Raw genomic sequence first — 23,681 nt, forward strand, 5'->3', positions numbered from 1 at the left:
TCCCAGCACTTTGGGAGGCTGAGGCGGGTGGATCACGAGGTCAGGAGATCGAGACCATCCTGGCTAACACAGTGAAACCCCGTCTCTACTAAAAACACAAAAAATTAGCCAGGCGTGGCGGCGGGTGCCTGTAGTCCCAGCTACTCGGGAGGCTGAGGCAGGAGACTGGCGTGAACCCAGGAGGCAGAGCTTGCAGTGAGCCGAGATCGTGCCACTGCACTCCAGCCTGGGCAACAGATCGAGACTCCGTCTCATAAAAAAAAAAAAAACACTAGTGTGAATAGGCCTAATTGGACAGTCACCAATTACTGATTTAAGGCCCCTTGACACAGGGAAGTTTGATGAGGGTATTATGTAGAAAACAAAAGAGAAATCAAGATTCTACTGGTCCCTTTACAGATGGCTTACAATAGTCATGATTGTTAGTATGGTGCCAAAGACCAGGTGTTTGTAAAAGGGCATCATGAAATGAGCCAATTAACATGTTTAATCGCAACTGAAGACATAACCAAGGACACTATACACTGAATGTGGATGGACATGTCCATATAAGCATAAGCCACTAACCTTTTTACAAGAAAATATAAATTTAAAACTTAAATTTTCAGAAGTCTTTTTATTATTAAGAAAAACAAATTCACAATCTAAATACATATGTACATGCATAGGGAAATGCCTGGAAGGATATGTGCTGAGGTATTAATATTAATTAACTCTGGGTAGAGGAATTGCAGTCAACAGTTTTTTTCTTTTTAGTATCTATATTTTCTAATTTTCCTACAATTTACATGCATGATTGGTAATTTAAAAATTTTTATAAGCCATATAAACTGGGATGTTTCAAAGATATAGAAAAAATTAGTAACTGTAACAATACAGTGATCAAATTGACATTTGAAATTATTAAAATATTACATCAATATGATAGATATATTAACTTATCTAGTACAGATTTTGCTTATTAACTTGGACTATTACACATTGTTTTCCATTGATTTTTTGTAATAAAAAAAAAATCTTTTGCAGGTAATCCTGAAACAGGGTTTCTCAATCTCAACATTACTGACATTTTGGGCTGAATATTTATTTGTTGTGGAAGGCTCTCCTGTCCATTGCAGGACGGTTAACAGTGTTCCTGGTTTCAGCCACTTGAAGCCACTTGCAGATCCTACTTAGTTGTGATAAACAGAAATGTCTCTAGATCTTGCCAAATGTCCTTTGGGAGGCAAAATCGCTCCTGGGTGAGAACCACTGGCCTAAATTAACACCAGGCAAGTCAGACTTTAAGCAGTTGCTTTTGCCCTAGATAATCTGCATCAATTGTCCTATTGCTGAGGACAACTGTCAGTCATAAGAAGTAACTGAAGCTTGGTTACTGCTCATCCAAGCATATGGCAGATAACCTTTAGATCATCATAATTAGCTGGTAACTGCTTCTCTGGCAACGAAATAGCTGTTTTTCCACTTTGAACTCAGCATGGAAAACTAGGAGACAATGTATGTTTACCATTAAAATTAAACACCAAATGAGGTGGGGGAGAACAAAAAGGAAACTGCTCCTTAAAACATGAAAGGCCATATAGTAGCAAAACAATGATCAGACCCAGTTCACATGTCTCTGTGTCTTTGAAGCCTTCCTTAAATCAGACAGAAGAAATCCCTCACTGCTCTGTGCTTACAAGCTCTTTGTACATATGTATTATATTTCATTATTACTATTTGTTCTTTGACTGCCTTTCCCACTAGAATGTGAGCTCTGGAGAGCAAATATTTTGATTTTTTTTTTATTCACTCATTTTTCCATTAATTCATTAAACCATTCATACATATCCTTCGAGATCAGCACTGTGTTTGACCCACAGTAGGCTAATTATAGTACTAATCACTGAGGGTATGGAGATGAACATATTACAGGGTAAAATGTGCTAGGATGGAAGTATGAGAGCACACAGAAGGGTAATCTACACCAAAATGGAAGTGTTAGGGAGGGCTTCTTAGAAGAAATGACTTGAACAAGTTGGTAGGCAACTGGAAGGAGTGGGGAGAAGGAGAGGAGGCAGGCACACCAGACAAAAGGAGCTCAATGGGCACAATTCCGGGGGAGTCCTCCCTTCTACTGCCTTATTCAGGGGCGAGGGCATCTTTTCTGATAGAAGATTAATTAGCAAATGGACAAACAAAACAGGATGAAGCAGAATGAAGAAAAATTCAGCCAGCTGAGAAGGTGCCACCAGTAGTATCAACCTCAGGGATCTTCATGCTCAGGTTGAAACAGGCATGCTCTGATCATAATCAATACCTCTGGTCAATCTCAAAACCTCTGGAAAAGGTCAGCTCGTGCACCATATTGCTTATCTTACACTTTCCCACTTCCTGGTGTTTGGACATAATTCAATAATAACTTACTTATGGGGAACACTTCTGTGAAAAATTCTGTATGAGGTGTTGTTGCTGGAACTAAAGATATTACATTTTGTTTCCTGATTCTAGTTCTTATTAGACTTTAATAGGAAAAGGTGGCGAGCATTGAACTGATTTTGTTAATATTTTCATTGTTAATTATTATACTGTCAGATTTTTAAAGGGCAAAATTCAGCTTGTCATAAACAATTCTGACAACTTTTATAAATATTTTTAGAAAAAACTGTGGTATTTTTTAGTTTTACAATATTAATATAAAATGTATACATATTTAAAAACCATCCATACTAGTAGGTATTTTTTTTATCATGTTAGGGAGTTTGAGTTTTCTTTAAACTATGTCTTCCCTTATTACATATTCCTTTAGTTCCCTATGATATGATATTTAGCTTTTCTATACAAGGAATAATCACATAAGAAAAATAGGACATCCACTTCTGGCCCAAAGTAAACAGTCAAAGAGAATACAACAGTTGATAGGTGACATCTCTTTCTAAAGAAGAATTCAATGATATCTGTAAAATACAGTAAAGTCTGCTCTCTGGCACAGCTGGGGAATGAGGTATTCTGGTCAAATATTCTGCTTAATAGAGTTACCATATATTTTACATGGTTTGCCTATTTTCAAAGGGTTGCAATAGATCAAAATAAACCTAAGGCTATATACCCAGGGTGGTCCCAGCTGAGCTCAAAGGGAATTATCTGGGTGTATATGATTAACTAGAGAGAGTTGGTGGGCCCTTAGGGCTCTATTTGCATGAAACGATTTATGCTGGCATTTTATTTATTCCCAGCTCCTAGGAAAAGGAAGATACATGCCTAGGCACTTGAACAAAAGGGAGGAAGGAGGGCAATGGAGGGGCTTACGATTTTAGGATTCCCTTCAGGTCTCTAGGAGTTGAAACATTTTTTAGTCTCCAAGGAGAAAGGGATCAGAAGAGAAGCAAAAGGAACTGTTTTTATGAAGTGTCCTGTGAAACATGGCTACTTCTGCACTGAACATAATACCACAATGGTACTTCAAGATTGATGACAAAATTGGAGCAGTAGGAAACTGTACCCTTGGCCCACACATAGGCATTTTCATTAAAGGCAACCCCAAGCAGTTTTGCCAGCAAAAAGCATTTGGCAGAATGGAGCTGAAGCTATAGCAAGACAGGACAGGCGGGGGCTTTTTCTGTTTTGTTCACTGCTGTATTTTCATCACTCTAGAATATAGGCACTCAGTTGCTGATTGGTGAGCAAATTTCACATGGTGACTATAGATGACATGTTTTCAGCACCCATGAAATGACTCCAGGTGTACTTTTAGGGGTAAAGACTTTGCAAGGAGCTTGAGTCCTGCTAGTGGGGGAAAAGAGGAGGTAACTAGGATATTTGGATTACTGTTACTAAGGACACCCTCTCTGAATTCATAAATGAAGAGACCTGGAAACGTCTAGTTTACAAAAAAAAACTATAGCATTAAGCAGCACATCAGGGTCTTGCAGCTTCTTAAGGTTGTTTTCAGAATATTACCATTTTATTGGCAAAGAAAAGAGGCATCAACTTATGAGGCATCTGATAGAAATTTCTGGATGATGAAATTCTAGATATCAGAATTTACATTACTGATTAAGACACTACTTTGTTAATATATTTGGTTTCTTACATAAGCCTACCATTTTTATAATATTATAGTCAAGTTTTTTTTTTTTTTTTTTTTTTTTTAAATGTTAAGTGCTTGGTTTAAAAATGTGTCAAAATAACTTAAGTCATTTTGGATCAGGGATTATATACACAATCCTCTCATGTAAAAATTCACCTTCATTTCTTTAAAGGTAAATTACCATTAATAAATGAATAAAATTTCTGTATATTATCAATTTAGTCTTTCAAGTCTAACTAAATGCAGATATACTCATTGGCTTTCCAATTATAGTTTAGATTTAGATATGATTGAGGCCTTGTAAAAGGGAAGATAGCTTAAGAGAGATGAGAGATTTTCAAAATTAATTATCTCCATAAGCCAACATGGCTACACAGGGAGCTCTCAGACAAGTTTAGGTTTTTAAAGAACAATTACTTAAGATAGAAGGAAGAACATCCCTGAGAATTAACATAAGAATGAACTCGGTGGTTATAACTCTCCATGTCACACCAGCTATGGGAGCAATAAAGGCATAATGACAATCATACTTTGGCCTTTCAGCCTTCTTTGAGTTTTCATATAGTGCTTCTAAAGTTTCTCTTTGTTCTAAGAGACACAGTTCCTCGTAGGAACTTGCTATTATCTCATTCTACTGCTTCTACTTTCCAGACATAACATTTACCAATTTGGGAGAAGAGTTCAATCTAAGTGATTGCAGCCCATTCAGAGCCAACCATAGATGGTCTGGCCTTTAAAGTAACCATAGCTCTTTTGATTTTGTAAACTATTTTAGTTTAAAAAGCTCAGATTTGGCCGGGTGCAGTAGCCCATGCCTGTAATCCTAGCACTTTGGGAGGCCGAGGCAGGTGGATCACCTGAGGTCAGGAGTTTCAGACCAGCCTGGCTAACATGGCGGAACCCCGTTTCTACTAAAAATACGAAAATTAGCCAGGCCTGGAGGAGGGTGCCTCTAATCCCAGTTACTTGGGAGGCTGAGGCAGGAGAATCACTTGAACCCAGGGGATGGAGGTTACAGTGAGCCAAGATCAAGCCACTGCACTCCAGCCTGGGCGACAGAGCAAGACTCCGTCTCCAAAAAAAAAAAAAAAAAGCTTAGCTTTATCCTGAGGCCACAGGGAAGTTGTGAAAGAATCTTAAGTCAGGAAACTAAGGTTATCTTGTTTGGTTTCTTTTGTTTTTAATTTTATTCTCACTAAAATGGGGTGAATCGATTAGGAAATGGAAATGGGTATGAGAAGAAGATACAGATACCAGTCAGGAGGTCATTATTACAGTCCAGACGAGAGATGGCTGCAGCCAGGAACTCAAATGGTATCAGTGGGCTTGGAGAGAAACAGGTGGATTCAAAAGTTATCTAGGGTCAGGCAAAGTGGCTCATGCATGTAATTCCAGCATTTTGGGAGGTTGAGGCAGGAGGAATGCTTGAGGCCAGGAATACAAGACTATCCTGGGCAACATAGCGAGACCTCATCTCTATTAAAAATTAAAAATTTAGCCAGGCATGGTGATGCATGCCTGTAGTCCTAGTTACTCAGGAGGCTGAGGTGGGAGGATCACTTGTGCCCAAGAGTTTGAGGATACAGTGAGCTATGATCATGCCACTACACTCCAGCCTGGAAAACAGAGCAAACCTGTCTCAACCAATCAGTCAGTCTGGGAAGTAGAAGCAGCAAGCCTGAACAATGGCATAAAACGCTATGATTACTTGATATCATTTAGCATCTTAACACTTAGCTATTTTAATGCTCATTTAGGAGCTGTTCCAAAGTTTATCAAATGAACAGTAGCACATACTGATTTCGTTGAGGGGAAATTGGCTAGCATGATTAATAGCAACGGTAACATTTTCAAGTTATGTCAATGAATCTAATAATTCTGCAAAGCCTTATTCCTATATTTCTAGTATATGAGGTACAGAATGAGGACACACACACAACAAATATTTATTGAGTGCCTGGGTAACATATTGTTCTTTAAAAAAACAAAACAAAAACACACAGAAGCAGCAGGAAACTGACAGATTTAAAACAGAAAAGGAGTATTTTCTATAATTTATTTGGAGCTATGAAAGTTATTGAAGTATAATACTTGCCTCGAACACTTTCCCAACAGCTGAAATTAATTTTTATGCCTAAGCAAGATACTGCATGGTGGTGAAACATATACGGTTCACTGATTTTGAATATTCTATTCAAAATATCTCAAAAGAAAAAAAAGACTATTTGTGCAGTCAACTATTTGAACTAGCAGAATGACTGAAGCATATAAAGGAGAATAAGCAAAAAAGATGTTTAGACATTTCATAAATATGGAATTTGATTTGTTTGTTTGTATACATTATGAGGTACCAGTGCAATTTTGTTACATGCATGGATTGCACAGTGGTGAAGTCAGAGCTTTTAGGGTATCCATAACCCGAATAATATACATCACACCCATTAAATAATTTTTCTCATTATCCACACCCCTCCTACCCCAAAACCCTCCTGAGTCTCCATTGTGTATCATGGAATTGGATTTTCTTCCACAAAATATTCAACTTAAATTTAGGAGTTATTAATTTTGTCTATATTGCATGCTGTTTTGTTTTTGTTTTTTTTGTTTGTTTGTTTTTGTTTTTTGAGACGGAGTCTCGTTCTGTCCCCCAGGCTGGAGTGCAGTGGCGCGATCTTGGCTCACTGCAAGCTCCACTTCCCAGGTTCACGCCATTCTCCTGCCTCAGCCTCCCGAGTAGCTGGGACTACAGGTGCCCACCACCATGCCTGGCTAATTTTTTTTTTTTTTTAAAAGAGACGAGGTTTCACCGTGTTAGCCAGGATGGTCTTGATCTCCTGACCTCGTGATCCGCCCGTCTCAGCCTCCCAAAGTGCTGGGATTACAGGATTGAGTCACCGTACCTGGCTGGTATGCTGTTCTTTAAACTCATGAAATCTCTGAGAAACTAACTAGAAAGGGTCTTAATTCTGAACTTAGAAATGTTTCTAATTATATACATTTTGATACCAATATATTGTACATTCATCTGGAATACCTTTAATATCCTCATTAGTTGAGTAATACAGAATATGAATATTAAGTAATAGAGAAGTATTCCATAGACATTATCCAATTCTGCTTTCATTCATTTGAATTGATTACTTTGAAAAAAGTCTTAATCCATAATGTCAACTTCTTTTATTTCTATTTGCCCCATCTTTTAGAGGATATCTCTATCTGAGGAAGATTTTTTGGTATGTGCATTTTGTTTATGCTACACATGCCAAATAGATCTCCCAAGATGAAACTCTGAGCTCATTTGGAAGTAATTTTTGGTAGCACATGAATCAGAACTCTTATTTTCTTCTCAGCACTACTGGTATTTTATTGCTTCCATCTATAGTCCAATATGCTTTTAGTGCTAAGAACCCTGAGGCCAAACACACAAAGCACTAAGAAAATGGGAACTTCTGGCGATTACAATTTTTGCCAGTCTTTCCGGGTTCTTCCCTCCCCTGGGAGAGTGAAATCACTTTAAGTTCACTGTGAAACAGGAACATGGTGAGCACAAATGATTGACTGAAGTTGGTGATGTTGATTTAGGAATCTTCGACTTAAAGGTCAGGTATAAAAACCTTAAACCTGCTTGTCAAAGTCTGCTTGTCAAACGCCGATGGATTTTTCAAGACTCTGCTCTAATGTCACTTTTTCTATCAAGGCCTCTCTGGCCAACACAGGCAGAGTTAGGCAGTTCCTCCTTTATGTTATTGGCACACCTTAACATACTTCTATGGCAGCACTTATCAAATTATATTGCATTTGTTTGTCTGTCTCCACTCATGGATAGAGAGAAACCATTCTCTTCCTTTATCTGTGAACCAGAGCATTGCCAAAATCAAGTTGGTTTTCAATAATTAATGGAAAGGATGGTCAGAGAATGGCTAATAATATTCTACCTTTGTATACCATAGGTTTCAAGGTCTTTTCACATAGTAGTGAGGAAGACTTGGCTTAAATTATTTTCCGTCTTTCTTTTTTTCTTTTTCTTTTTCTTTTTCTTTTTTTTTTTGAGGCGGAGTTTCGCTCTTTTTGCCTAGGCTGGAGTGCAGTGGCGCGATCTCAGCTCACCGCAACCTCCGCCTCCCGGGTTCAAGTGATTCTCCTGCCTCAACCTCCCCAGTGGCTGGGATTACAGGCATGCGCCACCACCCTGGCTAATTTTTGTATTTTTAGTAGAGACGGGGTTTCTCCATGTTGGGCAGACTGGTCTTGAACTCCTGACCTCATGTGATCCACCCACCTAGGCCTCCCAAAGTGCTGGGATTACAGGCGTGAGCCACCGCACCCAGCTATTTTCCATCTTTTATAGATAAAGAAACAAATGCCCAGAGAGGTTATATGACTCACCCACGTTCAAAACAGTTAATATATTGCACACCTAATTCTCATGGCAGCAAGTTGATAAAGATTTGTAGATAGAAGTGGTAGCAGTACTGTTATATAAGGCAAACATAGCAATGGCTGGCCAGGAGTGCATTATGTAAGTGTTTCAGATTGGTTGACATATTTAGGATCTCATTACTTGTTTTAAAGGTCAATCTTAACAGGTTCTCAAGAAATTAACTTAAATGGACATGAAACGACACAAGAATATCAAATTATTTACATTCAGTAACAATATATGAAAATTCTTACTCTGTACTCAAGCTACAGTGAAGTCAGCAGAAAGACATAAAACATATCCTACATATGTATGTAATATATATGACTCTGCTATCTCTGAAATTCCGAACGTGACTCAGACTACTAACAGGGAATAGAATTCTTAGAGATCAATCCTTTAACTCTTTCATTTTACAAAAGACAGACAGAAATGGATAGCGAGAAAGGATAAATGACTTACTCAAAGTCACACAGCTTTTTAGTGGCAGTACCAGGACACAAAATCAGGTCTCCTTAATAATATTCTGACATTTTTAAAAAACAAGTTATGATTGCGAAGTGATACAGGTAGAGTTCTTAGCCTTCTACGCATCTGACTAATATGAGTACACACAGGCTGTAACACTGGAATTATCATTAAAAGAATGCCGCAACATGGTGGAGAAGTACACCATCTACTACTCTGTGTCTGTGTATTGGGGAGGTTAAGGGAACATATAATATGACAGTGTTTTAGGATCTAAATGGAGATCAACAATATTAATTATATTTATTCTTATATATTTTACATATATATTCTTCTATTTATTTATTTATTTTGGGACAGTCTCACTGTGTCTCCAGCGGTTCACTACAACCTTCGCCTCCCAAGTTCAAGCGATTCTCCTGCCTCAGCCTCTGAAGTAGCTGGGATTACAGGCGCCCGCCACCATGCCCAGCTAATTTTTGTATTATTAGTAGAGACAGGGTTTTGCCATGTTGGCCAGGCTGGTCTCAAACTCCTGACCTCAGGTGATCCACCCACCTCGGCCTCCCAAAGTGCTGGGATTACAGGTGTGAGCCACTGCGCCTGGCCATATATATATTCTTATATATCCATTCACCCACAGACATTGTTACAAAAAAAATTATTGGATTTATCATTTCAGTGTGTCAACTAAAGTATATTTTCTGTTTCCTCATTCCTTTTTAATGTAATTTTTTTTCCTTTTCGAAAATAATCCAAGTAGATATAACCTGTGTGCTTATGTGTTCATAGCATATAATCAGCTTTTAAGTTTTGAAAATTATTTGATCACTTTCTCTTAGCCCTCTTCTCATTGCCAATAGAACACATTCTACTAGTTATGGGTTAGCTACAAAGTATGTGTCTCTATGAAGGGTCAAAGACCAAAATCAACTAATATTTTCAGCAAAAAAGAAGACATATGATCATACTTCTGGAAGTTTGTGGATTAACTTCTATGACCAAAGCTGCTTGTTTAACTGTTGGGGTGTGCTCTGAGTTATAGGCCCTGGGTTAGGAGATGAAAGCAATTTGATTTCCACAAGCATATTCATATCTCACAGATGAAGTCACACCAAAATCAAATGATTTCACAGGGCAACAGCATTGACAAAGAAAGTACTGCTTTGGGAATAAAAACATACCTCACACTGGAATGAATTTGTTTGTTAACTGATCTTCCTGCTGGAGATTATTGCTAGAGGTCCTCACACCTGTAATCCCAACACTTCGGGAGGTTGAGGTAGGTGGATCACTTGAGGTCAGGAGTTCGAGACCAGCCTGGCCAATATGGTGAAACCCTATCTCTACTAAAAATACAACGATTAGCTGGGCGTGGTGGCATGTGCCTGTAATCCCAGCTACTTGGGAGGCTGAGGCAGGAGAATCGCTTGAACCTGGGAGGCAGAGGTTGCAATGAGCCGAGATCATGCCACTGCACTTCAGCCTGGGCAACAGAGCAAGACTCCATATCAAAAAAAAAAAAAAAATTAAAAAAAAAATACATATATATACACACACACACATATATATACACCTTTATCTGTTTGAGATCAACTATTGTGCATATCTTTCTGTTACTATTACAATCAGAGTCTGTGTTCTTCCTGCTACTCCTTTGTTGGATGCAGAGGAGGTGTATTTCCACAGCATTTATATAGCAAAGTCTTTGATTCCTTTTAGCATCATAACTTGTACCCTAACTGCCACCCCCAATTAATGCTAATATTTACTGTGATCCTCAAGAGTTCCAGTTTAAAACAAGAGCCCACATTATGAAAGAAACTTCAGGTATTCAAAGTTATTTACAAAGTCCAATTCAAAATCAGTTTCTCATTTAGGCTGTGAAAGAAACTTGTTTATAAATCACAGCATTCGAATTTATAATGTGAAAAGTTCCAGATATTAATTTTTAAGGTACGTAAAATTATAATATTATGCTATATAAAAATTGGGGTTATTTAAGTACCAATTCATTCATTTCCTATAAAATTTCAGTAAAACATTTCCCATGTATACCTAACATTGAAGATGATTCATTGAGGTCCGCATTATGTTAAGCCAGCCATGACTTATAACTTAATTTTTATCCATGTCACAGGTATAAAATATCTGTCAATTCTTGTTAAAAAACTGTCACATGAAATCAATATAGTCAATAGGAACATAAAACAACAATAGAAGGAAGACATTCAGAAATATAAGCAATAGGCCTTGCAATGCTTTAAGATGTATTACTCACCAAAAACAAAGTTCGGAAGTTGTTGAGATCACCAAAGAACTCTTCTATGCTCACTGTCTTTGAGTCAAAAATGAAGTATTCTCCGAGATTCTCATAGAGCTTCATCATGTTGTTGTGCATGGTGGAGAGTTTTTCATACTGTTCTCTGGCACTCTTCGTAAAGCTGTAGCTTTTTGTTAAGGAACATGACCCAACAGTACCTTTTAAATGCAATCACTAGATGTTAAGATTGAATTAAATCATCACTTCTATAAATATATTAGTAATGCACAAATACTTGTGCATTAGTTTGTTAGGGCTGCCATAGTAAAATACCACAGATTAGGTGGCTTAAACAACAGAAACTGATTTTCTCACAAATCTGGAGGCTAGAAGTCTGAGATCAGGGTCTAGTGGGTTTAGTTTCTTCTGAGGTCTCTCCATAGTCATTCCTCTGTTTGTATCCTAATCGCTTCTTCTTACATTAGACATATTGGATTAGGGCCCACACTCATCAGCTCATTTTAACTTAATTACTTCCTTAAAGTCCCTATGATCAAATATAGTCACATTCTGAGGTACAGGGTGGTTAGGACTTTAACATATGAATTTTGGGGAAGACACATTTTAGCCCAAAATAACTTGCTAGAGTCATTATACTGGTTAGTGAGACTTGAAGATCTTCAAATTAGGCAGAACTATTCAATATGTAACCACATGGAACATATTTGTTAGAAAATGTTTGCTAAATGAAAGCATATAGGCATAAATACCAGAAAATGGCCTCATATATTTTTATGAGTAAGGTAGAAAACAAACAGTGACAAAAAACTTAAAGAAAAAATTATATATATATATATTTTTTTCTTCTCTTTTTAATATATATCTCTATATAAATAGAGATAGAGGTTATAGTGAGGCCAGGTGTGGTGGCTCACGCCTGTAATCCCAACACTTTGGGAGGCCGAGGTGAGCAGATCACAAGGTCAGGAGTTTGAGACCAGCCTGGCCAACACAGTGAAACCCCGTCTCTACTAAAAATACAAAAAAATTAGCCGGGCATGGTGACACGCACCTGTAGTCCCAGCTACTTGGGAGGCTGAGGCAGGAGAATCACTTGAACTTGGGAGGTGGAGGTTGTGCTGAGCCAAGATCGCATCCCAGCACTCCAGCCCGGGCAACAGTGTGAGACTCCATCTCAAAAAAAAAAAAAAAAAAGAGGTGATAGTGAATTCTGTATATGAGTGTTATATATGTGTGTGTGTGTGTATACATATATGCATAACCCACATAAGGAAGGGAGAGAGGAAGAAGGTGATGGGGTTCAAGACACACTTCCCCAAAATATGGCACCTTGGCATTTGAGAAATCAGCAAAAGCAGGAAGATCTCTCTGATCTTCTTCTAAACCTTTTCTCCTAAAGCAGACAAGAAAACAATTCTCTTAACTGCCTCTGAAGTAGGTTATAAGACCCTCATTTCAGAGCTGCTCTTCCTATACCTGAAGGAAAAGAATGTCCTTATCTCTGGAGACATATGGACACAGAGAAGAATCTGAACAAATATGCCTTGCTAAGTCCCCCCAGCTCATTACCATTAGATTATACCCCCTTTGCCCAATTATATTTCCCCACTGTCCACTCTTCATCAAACCTAATCATAAAAATATACAAGTTTCCCTATTTCTTTTGGTCTTCATTTCTGAGGGCTCCTGTGTCACATAAAATTTATATTAAATAAATCCATAAGTTTTCCTCTTGTTAATCTGTCTTTTGTTTTAGAGGTCTCAGCCACAAACCCAGCAATGGGTGAGAAGAGAAACTGCTTTTCCTCTATAAAGGAGAGAAAGTGGCCTGGCAAGAAAGGAGGAAGAGGGAGAAGGAGGGAACGGGGGAGGGAGAAGAGAGGATGAAGGGGAGAGGGAGAGAGAGATACAGAGGGAGAGGGAGAAGGAGAGAGAGGTAAAGAAAATTTGCTGTAGCTCTAGAGAGAATTTTCTGTACCTTTAGAACCTTAATCGCTCAAAGGGCTTGTTAAAACACAAGTAGCTGTTTGCTGGGGCCCCAGATCAGAGGCCTAAGAATTATCATTTCTAACTAATTTCCAGGTGATGCTGATGCTCCTGGTCCAGGCCCACACTTTGAGTAGCATGTTTTAGAAAATTAAGTAGAAGCTATTATCCCCAGAAACTAATTTTACCAGTTTTAAAGAAATTTTGAAGGAATAAATGATCTTAACAACCATCATTACCAAATCATAAAATGAACGAAATATATAAATGTGTCCTACTAAAGATATCTCACTATATATAAATTTATACTTACAGAAAGAAATTATAATACATTTTTTTCTGATTATAGAAGATATAAATAACCCTTTTTTACAACTTAGAAATTAAAAACTTAAATCAACTAAAATTTCCCACTCAGAAACAAGTATTGTGAACGTCTCGAAGCATTTCCTCCTGGTCTTTCTTCTATGGCTAGTAACTTTTCATTGTTATGGATAAGAATGTTTTAGAAAAAGGTAAGTGGACTAACCATAAAGAAGAAAGGAAACAAAATCAACAGTTTAAAATTAGAGTTAAATCCATTAAAAATTAATAATGATCACATAAGTAAAATTTCTTTAGATGGAAAAGTAATTGACTTGGAATTGTATAGAAAAATAATGGTGCAGTCTGGGGCATACTATTTTAAGATCTACTATAGTGTATTAATATTTTGTGGTGCTACTATTTTATCAAGTACTGATAATTGTGCCTTGAAAAACTTGACTTTATAAGATTTTCTGAATTCTTCACTGTGTTTTATTATAACCTGGGGCCAAATTTATTTTCCATGGGAACACAGCTCTAGTTCTATAATGAAAGTCAATGGGGAAATCAGACCATTTCTGGAAAATTACTTTGCAGCTGACACTTATGGAATACACCATGATTTTAAAAGTGAGATGCCCACTTCCTATGTTATTTTTTTATGCTACATAAGTATTAGCATTCACATTAACAACACAACAGCCCCTTTCATGCTGACAAGTGACATTAAATCTTTCAATCCTCAAGCCCATTTTTATGTCAATAGACCCGAAAGAACAAACACATTTCTGACAGACTCTACTTTCTTTTTAGCAATGAAAAAGAAGTTTTTATATGCTTCACATATAAAAACATTCTGATTTTTACCTTTGAGACTGTCATCATATATATATTGGTTTTTAAGAAAATGTTTAACATCGTATTTAAGCATAGCAGAAAGAAGACTCTTCATTTTTCAGCAAAGAATGAAAGTGACATTTCTGTTTTCTAGCCTCTCTTCCCTAAATAAAATAGATTCATTCCAGGGACTTGCTAGGCAGAAACACTTTGCAAAGGTCACTTACTTGTAATCTATTTGCAATGCAAATTACTAAACTGTTTGTATATTGCAGAAAACTCAACATCTGTACAACACAGAGAAAAAGCCAAAGATAACAAAAAAGGGAAAATGTGTATGTTCCCATTTATCATAACACAATTTTTCACCAGCTAAAACATGTCCATGTAGTGATACCAAATTTCATAAATTTGTTGTTATAGAACAAAAACTGGTTTCAGAAATTGTCTCTGTACCCAAGTGAGGAAATCTGAAAAATTCTGAGAATGGTTTATCTTCAAAATAACAAATGGAAAGCAGTCCAATCTCTAAATCCTTCACTTATCTTCCAAGAGATTACTTTGTAAAAGGGATAGATGGCTGGCGAGTCAGCACTGAAATTTTTCACAATTGCCACCATGTCACCAAATCCTACATGGGACTGCAGGTAAGAAAAAAAGTGGACATCACTCCATATCATCCCTGTATTTAATGTGGAAATTTTAAAAACTTACCATTTATTTTACATTATCTGCATTATTTTTTAGAGACAGGATCTTGCTCTGTTACTCAGGCTGGAGTGCAGTGGCACGATCCTAGCTCACTGCAGCCTCGAACTCCCAGGCTCAAGCCATCCTCCCGCCTTAGCCTTTCAAGTAGCTGGGACTACAGATGTATGCCACCACACCTGGCTTCATATGGGAAATTTTTATTTTGTTTTTTGAGCAGTCACTAAATACAAGATACTGGGGTAGTATCATGCTAAGCATCGTGGTCGACAGAATGATCATTAAAGCCTTAATCTCTACCCTGAAGAAGTTTATAATCCAATAGTACAATAATTCTACCACCATCAATTTGCATGTGTATAAGACTTTACCACTTATTATATACATTTCCTTCCATTATATCCCATATTCTTCATAACAACCTTTTCAAAAAGGCAGAGCAATATTACCATTCAAATTTTAGAGTTGTGGGAGCTAGATAAAAGGCAGTTATCCATTTAGGGTTAGAACGCAGACATTGTAATAATCCATGGCATGACACCTAGTTCTTTCCATATAGAAGTGTATTGTTTACAATAACAGTGACCTTCATGTGGCAAAATCCAATATTCAATCCTTTATTTTTCTTTTTAGGTCTCAGCAGCATATGACACATTTAGCTACTTCTCTTAATATCTGTGACACAGAAATGAAAAGTTTTCTTTCTCACTTCCTCTCCTCTGGTAACTTTTTGTTTTTGTTTTTGTTTTTGTTTTTTGTTTTTTGCTTTGTTTTGTTGTTTTTTTGAGATGGAGTCTTACTCTGTCACCCAGGCTGAAGTGCAGTGGCGTGATCTCAGCTCACTGCGACCTCCACCTCCTGGGTTCAAGCGATTCTCCTGCCTCAGCCTCCCAAGTAGCTGGAATTACAGGCACAGCCCACCACATCCAGCTAATTTTTGTATTTTTAGTAGAGAAGGGGTTTCACCATGTTGGCCAGGCTGGTCTTGAACTCCTGACCTCAGGTGATCCACCCACCTGGGTCACCCAATGTGCTGGGATTACAGGCGTGAGCCACGGTGCCTGGACTCTTCTGGCAACTTCTATAAAATGTTAGCGTAGAGGGTTTGGTCCTGAGCCCTCTATCTGCATTCTCTGTCTAGTTGATTTCAGCAATTCACATAGCTTTTGTCAGGCCTCTGAGCCAAAGCTAAGCATCATATCCCCTGTGACCTGCATGTACACATCCAGACGGCCTGTTCCTGCCCTAACTGATGACATTCCACCACAAAAGAAGTGAAAATGGCCTGTTCCTGCCTTAACTGATGACATTACCTTGTGAAATTCCTTTTCCTGGCTCAAAAGCTCCCCGAGTGAGCACCTTGTGACCCCCACCCCTGCCCGCCAGAGAACAACCCCCTTTGACTATAATTTTCCTTTACCTACCCAAATCCTATAAAACAGCCCCACCCCATCTCCCTTCGCTGACTCTATTTTCAGACAGCCCGCCTACACCCAGGTGAAATAAACAGCCTTGTTGCTTACACAAAGCCTGTTTGGTGGTCTCTTCACACGGATGCGCATGAAAGCTTTAATATCATCTATATTGATGATGCCCAAATTTATATCTCTCCTAGCACAATCTCTCCCCTGAGACACACACTTTTTATAATCAACTGTCTACATACCATCTCTACTTGAATTTTTAAAAAAATGATACCTGTTGATATTTCAAATGTAAATTCCTCTCTGAAAACCCTCTAATAACTTTCTACAACACTTGGAAGAAAATCCAAATGATTTATAAGGCTCTACATGATCTGTCCTCTACCCATCCCTGTAATGTAAACTCATGCCATCCTCCCTTTAAAGTACTATACCTGGCTATATCAACCTTCTTTCTGTTCCTTGGACAAACAAGGTCACAGACAGCTCAGGGCCTTTGCACTTGTTATTCTCTCTGCCTAGACTGTTTCTTTCCCACCAAGCCATTCAGTCTCAGCTTAAATGCCACTTCCTCATAGAGGCTTGCTTCAATCATCCAATCTAAAATATCCATCCCCATCACTGTTACTGTGGCCTATTTTATTTCATTTGAGAACTTAATCACTATCTGACATTATCTCTTCTGTCTATTTTTCTTATTCCTTATTTCAATCTGTTTACTGCCTACCTTGCCCTACTTAAAAATATGGTCCATGAAAGTAGACCTTCTCTAATTGATCACTGACTCATCAACACCTAGACGTGTGCCTGGCACATAGAAGAAATAGTAGCAGTAACAAAAGAAATGAGAATCAACAATTACGACAATGTAACTGTACCTAACCTTTTTAAAAAATAAATTGTGTGAGCCGCTGTGGAAGACTTCCCATGGATTAACTCATTTAATCTTCACAACAGCTTTCTGAGATAAAAAAATAATAATAATAATTGCATAACGTCACACAGATAGTATGTCACAAAAATGGAAATAAACTCAGTGTGCCTCCAGAAACCATGTTCTTAACCAGTAAGCTATATAGTTCTGAAGAAATATTTGTTGAAGGAATAAAGGCTCATTCTAACACTGCATAGAATGACCCCACTGAAGGCTGGATCATGGGTTGACTTGAGTACTTAAAAACCTGAAATCCCTTTTATGAATCTTAAGATAAACCAATTTCACAGCAAAACTCATTTAACTGAGAATATTTTTGCAGTACTATTTAATTGTATTTGAGAACGCATTTTAATTCCCTCATTTCATCAATCGGAATGTCTTAAATACATTTTAATAACAAGGTTGGCTTCAATCATATTTATTTTAAAGCTATATATGTAATAGTGAATATGTTTATCAGTAGAATGATGGTCAGCCTAAATTAAGTTTGTGTCTTTAGACCTGAATGTTACTCTAGTAGATATGTTAGTAGATGTAATGGTTAATTTTATGTCAATTTGACTGGGTTAAAGGATATCCAGATAGCTGGTGAAACACTGTCTCTGGGTATGCCTGTGAGGGTGTTTCCGGAAGAATTTGCATGTGAATCAATAGACTGAGTAAAGAAGATCACCCTGCTCAATGTGGGTGGGAAATGATCCAATTTGTTGAGGGCCAAGGCAGAACACAGAAGTGGAGAAGGGTGAATTCTCTCTCTCTTCTGGAGCTGAGACGTCCATCTTCTCTTGCCCTGGGACATTGACACTCCTGGTTTTTGTGCCAAAGGACTGCAACTGGAGCATAAACAAATGGCTCCCCTGGTTCTCAGACCTGGGGATTTGTATTGGAACTATACCATCAGTTTTCCTGGTTTTTTAGCATGCAGAGGGTTGGAAGTTAGATGACGAGATGTCTCAGTCTCCGTGTGTGTGTGTGTGTGTGTGTGTGTGTGTGTGTGTGTGTGTATTCTTTTTCTCTGGAGAACCCTAATACAATAGATAAAATTTAAAACTGGTCATTTTGTTTAGCTCCTATATTAGAGAATAGAAATTAACAATATGGTTTAAAGAAAATAAGTCTTTTTATTTTTTTCTAAGAGACAGAATCTTGTTATGTTGCCAAGGCTGGAGTGTGGTGGCTATTCACAGGTGCAATCCCAGTACTGATCAGCATGAGAGTTTTTACCTCCTTTGTTTCTGACCTGGGCTAGGTAACTCCTGCTTAAGCAACCTGGTGGTCCCCCATTACTGAAAGGTCACCATATTAATGTGGACCTTAGTGTGAATGCCCAATCAGCCTTGCACATTATAGCCCAGAACTCCCGGGCTCAAGCAATCCTCTCATCTCAGCCTTCTGAGTATCTGGGCCTACAGGCATCTACCACCACACCCAGTATAAATAAGAGTTAAATGTACGTAGTGGGATGCCTCACAAAAAAAATTAACTTACTATAAAATGCATTTCATGAAAGGCTACTTGCCCAGGCACAGTGGCTCACGCGTGTAATCCCAGCGCTTTGGGAGGCCAAGGCAGGTGGATCGCTTAAGGTCAGGAGTTCGAGATCAACCTGGATGTGGTGAAACTCCATCTTTCCTAAAAATACAAAAAATAGCAGGGTGTGGTGGAGGTTATCTGTAATCCCAGCTACTCGGGAGGCTAAGGCAGGAGAATGGCTTGGACCTGGGAGGCAGAGGTTGCAGTGAGCCGAGATCATGCCACTGCACTCCAGCCTGAGCAACAGAGACAGAGTGAGGCTCTATCTCAAAAGAAACAAGAAAACAAAAAAATCAAAAAAACAAAAAAAACGAGGCTATTTGGTGGCTTACAGGCAGTTTTGATTCTAGAAACAGAATGACATTTTCATGTCGTAGAGATACAAGGTATCTTTACATCTACCTGTAGAGTTCTTTTTATAAAGTGGGTATATCTTTAACAGGACCCTGTCTATGGAGAAGGAGGAGAAAGATTGTCTCATCAGTAGAGATTTGACCTGGGTTACTGTTACTCCTTACTTGGGGTTAAGATTGAATATAACTGAGACTTAAGAAAGTGTATTGTAGACCATTATGATTGGTGTGACTGGGTCAGGCAGCCTGCCCTTAGTTGTGTTTTGGCAGCACTGAGGGAGAAGTCTATGGCCATATTTAGGGTGATATGGGAAAGCTGGTTATGGACACACTATATAACGAATGCTAGAACCTCTCCTAACACAGTTCCCTGAGAAACTGCCGAAGGCAATGGTAAGATCAGCAGCCAAAGGGCATTTGCTCCTGAATACCCAGATTTCCTGGCATTTGGTGCTACAGGAGAGAGTGACAACAACTAGAAAAGCTTCAAAGCACAGGGCACTCTGGGGAGGATGATTAGACTATTCCAGGATCAAAATGTAGAGTGACCTCTTCCCATCTGTTTAAGCAACTTTGGAAGTCCTTGAAATATTTAAAGAGAAGAACCCTGGGAAAACAATGGACCTTCCAAGATGAAGGTAATTCAGAGTAATTTATAACCTAAAATAAATATAACCTTATGGCGGTGAAGTGGGACATATCTAATACATATAAACTTGTCAAGTATGAGAGGAAAATAAGAAATTCAATGCAATTTTCCTTTTACTAGTCCCCTTTCAAATTCCTTGTTCTACAAAGACAAATATTTCTGATTTTTCAAGCATGAAGTTATTCAAGATAACTCTAAGCTAAAATCACATCATCTTCTCCCTAACAGAAGTGTTTTTTGCGGGTTTATAAACTAAAATGTGTGCAGCATTTTAAAACAGTGCAAGGTAAAATGCTAATGTTTTGAAAATGTTATTAATTTGAAATCAGTTTGGTCTCAGTCATGAATCTGGAAAGTTAATTTATAAAACATTTATCATAAGTCCCACAAAGCATTTTTATTTCCTTTTTTCTTTTGAGACAGTCTCACTCTATTGCCCATGCTGGAGGGCAGTGGCATGATCTCAGCTCACTGCAACCTCTGCCTCACAGGTTCAAGTGATTCTCTTGCCTCAGCCTCCCACGTAGCTGGGATTACAGGTGCCCAGCACCACGCCCAGCTAATTTCTTTATTTTTAGTAGAGATGGGGTTTCATCATGTTGGTTAGGTTAGTCTCGAACTCCTTCCTGACCTCAAGTGATCTGCCCACCCAGGCCTCCCAGTGCTGGGATTACAGGCGTGAGCCACTGCACCCAGCCCACAAAGCATTTTTATATTAACTCATTTGAAAATTTCACCTAGGGAAACAGTGATCAGAATTACTTGGGTATGTACTATACAGAATTCTCTTAAAGCTTTTATCACCTATGTTTTTGTGTGACTATATGTGAATTTCTAGATTATATTCCTTAGTAATATACTAACAGTATGGACTTAAAATTCAACCTGAAACAGTTGTAATTCCTCCATAGGCTTATACCCAAATAGAGAGTAAGTTATTTTCTTTATACTTTAATGTACAGTTATATTGGTTTTGACTATTTCAGGTAGCTGAAGGCAGGTGTTATACCCCCTTGCCCTTTAACTGATCCTACTGGCAAAATAGGATCACTTCATCAATGCTATGTGTAGAAAACTGTTTATCATTTTACTTAATTTTGATGTAAGAAGTAATCATTACCACAAAAAACTTGTTCCATTAGAACTAGAATAAGCATTAGCAGAGCACTGGGGAATGAAGAGTTTATATAGCTCATAGATACTTGAGTCAAATCAGCTGCTACAATTTTTCATCTTCATAGGTAGTACATTAGTTACTTATAATTTTCATTTTAAAAGCCTGAAATATTAAATATCATTACTGCTGGATTGAAGAACATGGAAAAATCAACTTGAGATCCACTTAACCTTCACACAAGCTTTAGTTAACAACCTGGCATAATTACCCATTTAAATAAAAGGAAGTCACAAATATACAATCTATTAAAATATAAACAGCATTTCCACTTTTCAAAACCTGTCAGGAAAGATTCCTCTTAATGCTAAAAACAAAACATGAATTTTTCCATTTAATTTGGGTAATTTTCAGTTAGAAATTATTAACATTTCAAAGAAATGTACTTTAAAAATAATATGAAAATATGTGAAATTTCCTTACAAACCACACATTATGTGATGAATATGCATTGACAAGTATTTACAAACATGAAACATTAACAAGGATAATATGGAACGCATGTATTAATTTTCATTTGGGTTCAACATAATACTTTAAAATAGTTCAAGAGATAGACTAAAAAATCCTGTTAAAAATCTGATTATAGGCCAGGTGCGGTGGCTCACACTTGTAATCCCAGCACTTTGGGAGGCCGAGGCGGGCAGATCACCTGAGGTCAGGAGTTTGACACCAGCCTGACCAACATGGCAAAACTCCATCTCTACTGAAAATACAAAATTAGCCAGGCGTGATGGTGCACACCTGTCATCTCAGCTACTTGTGAGGCTGAGGCACGAGAATTGCTTGAACCCGGGAGATGGAGGTTGCAGTGAGCTGAGATTGCACCATTGCACTCCAGCCTGGGCAACAAGCGAAACTCAGTTTCAAAAAAAAAAAAAAAAAAATCAGATTATAAAACTGAGGCACGGCCATGATTACTCCCACCCATCAGAGCAGTTTGGGCGAGGACTCAGTCAGGACCAGGCCAGGACAGAAGTGAGTAGCAACTATCCTGGTGGCAGCCCAGCAGGACAGCCTCCCCCCAAACCTTCTAGAGGAGAATCAGTCACTCACTCTTGCACCTCTTTCATTACTCTGACACCCAATGTGGGGCTATGTCCATGTATTAGTCTGCTCTCATGCTGATATGAAGAAATACCCGAGACTGGGTAATTTATAAAGGAAAGAGGTTGAATTGACTCACAGTCTCACATGGCTGGGGAGGCCTCAGGAAACTTACAATCATGGCGGAAGGCACCTCTTCACAGGGTGGCAGGGGAGGGAATGAGTGCCAGCAGGGGAAATGCCAGACACTTATAAAACCATCAGATCTCATGAGAACTCACTATCATGAACACAGCATGGAGGAAACTGCCCCCATGATCCAATCATTTCCCAGTGGGTCCCTCCCATGACACGTGGGGATTATGGGAACTACAATTCAAGATGAGATTTGGGTGGGGACACAGGCAAACCATATCCGTCCATAATCCCTTCTAGGGACCAGAATCACCAGATTTGTACTATCTGAAGTATGTCAAGTACCCCTGCTTCTCTTTTTTACCTTCTGCCCCATTGGAGTAGCCATTTTCTTAGTGCTCTCTCACTACCCAAAGAGTAGATTTTCTGTTAAAATAAAAAAATAAAAACAAAAGAAATAAAATTGAGGCATAGGACATTTAAATAATATAACAAAGATAGTATAGTCAGTGGTGAGGATTTTGAGCCAAAGTCCTCAGTTTTTAACATAGAGGTGGTAATTATGCTACCAGAAAGATGAAAACATTTTGCAACGACCCCACTTTTCCATAAATGGTCTGAGTCAGCTAGGATAAAGAAAATGCTTTTAAATAAGCCTCCTGTTAAAGTCACAAATGTGGTAGTTATTAGAGAGATAAGAAGTACACTCAGCACTCTTAATTTTCTCTACCCACTTTCTTTATTCACTCTCGTGTCTTTTATGTGTCTGTCTTTTTATCCTTCCTTTGAAGACAGAGTTTAGCTTTGCATCCTTAGTCACCCAGCAGAGTGATTTCTTCACTCATTTATTCAAACATATTGATTAAATGCCTACTATGTGCCAGGTATCTTCTAGGTGCTGATGACAGAGTAGTGAATATTCAGACAAGGTTATTGCTTTCCAAGGAGATGCCAGTTGAGTGGGGAAAATATACATTAAACAAATACAAAACATTTTTTAAATTGCAATTTGAAAAGTGTGACTGCAGGCTTCGCGCGGTGGCTCATGCCTGTAATCCCAGCACTTTGGTAGGCCAAGGCGGGTAGATCACGAGGTCAGGAGATCGAGACCATACTGGCTAACATGGTGAAACCCCGTCTCTACTAAAAATACAAAAAAATTAGCCGGGCGTGGTGGCGGGTGCCTGTAGTCCCAGCTACTCAGGAGGCTGAGGCAGGAGAATGGCGTGAACCCGGGAGGCAGAGCTTGCAGTGAGCAGAGATCGGGCCACTGCACTCCAGCCTGGGCAACAGAGCGAGACTGTCTCAAAACAAAAAAAAGAAAAGTGTGACTGCAAAGCTTAAGTTGCTC

At 38.4% G+C, this 23,681-nt stretch overlaps 1 protein-coding gene across 4 annotated transcripts in view; it reads right to left on the reverse strand.

The window, feature by feature from the left end:
- DIAPH2 (diaphanous-related formin 2) overlaps positions 1–23,681 on the reverse strand; it is a 964,164-nt gene that overhangs the window by 251,320 nt on the left and 689,163 nt on the right. For all 4 annotated transcript variants that reach the window (XM_011987565.1, XM_011987563.1, XM_011987566.1 and 1 more), the window contains one exon: positions 11,239–11,403. In XM_011987565.1, the coding sequence (XP_011842955.1) occupies positions 11,239–11,403 (165 nt within the window). The remainder of the gene's footprint in view (positions 1–11,238; positions 11,404–23,681) is intronic.

Source organism: Mandrillus leucophaeus, unplaced genomic scaffold (genome assembly GCF_000951045.1).
Source record: "Mandrillus leucophaeus isolate KB7577 unplaced genomic scaffold, Mleu.le_1.0 Scaffold311, whole genome shotgun sequence".
Classification (NCBI taxonomy): domain Eukaryota; kingdom Metazoa; phylum Chordata; class Mammalia; order Primates; family Cercopithecidae; genus Mandrillus; species Mandrillus leucophaeus.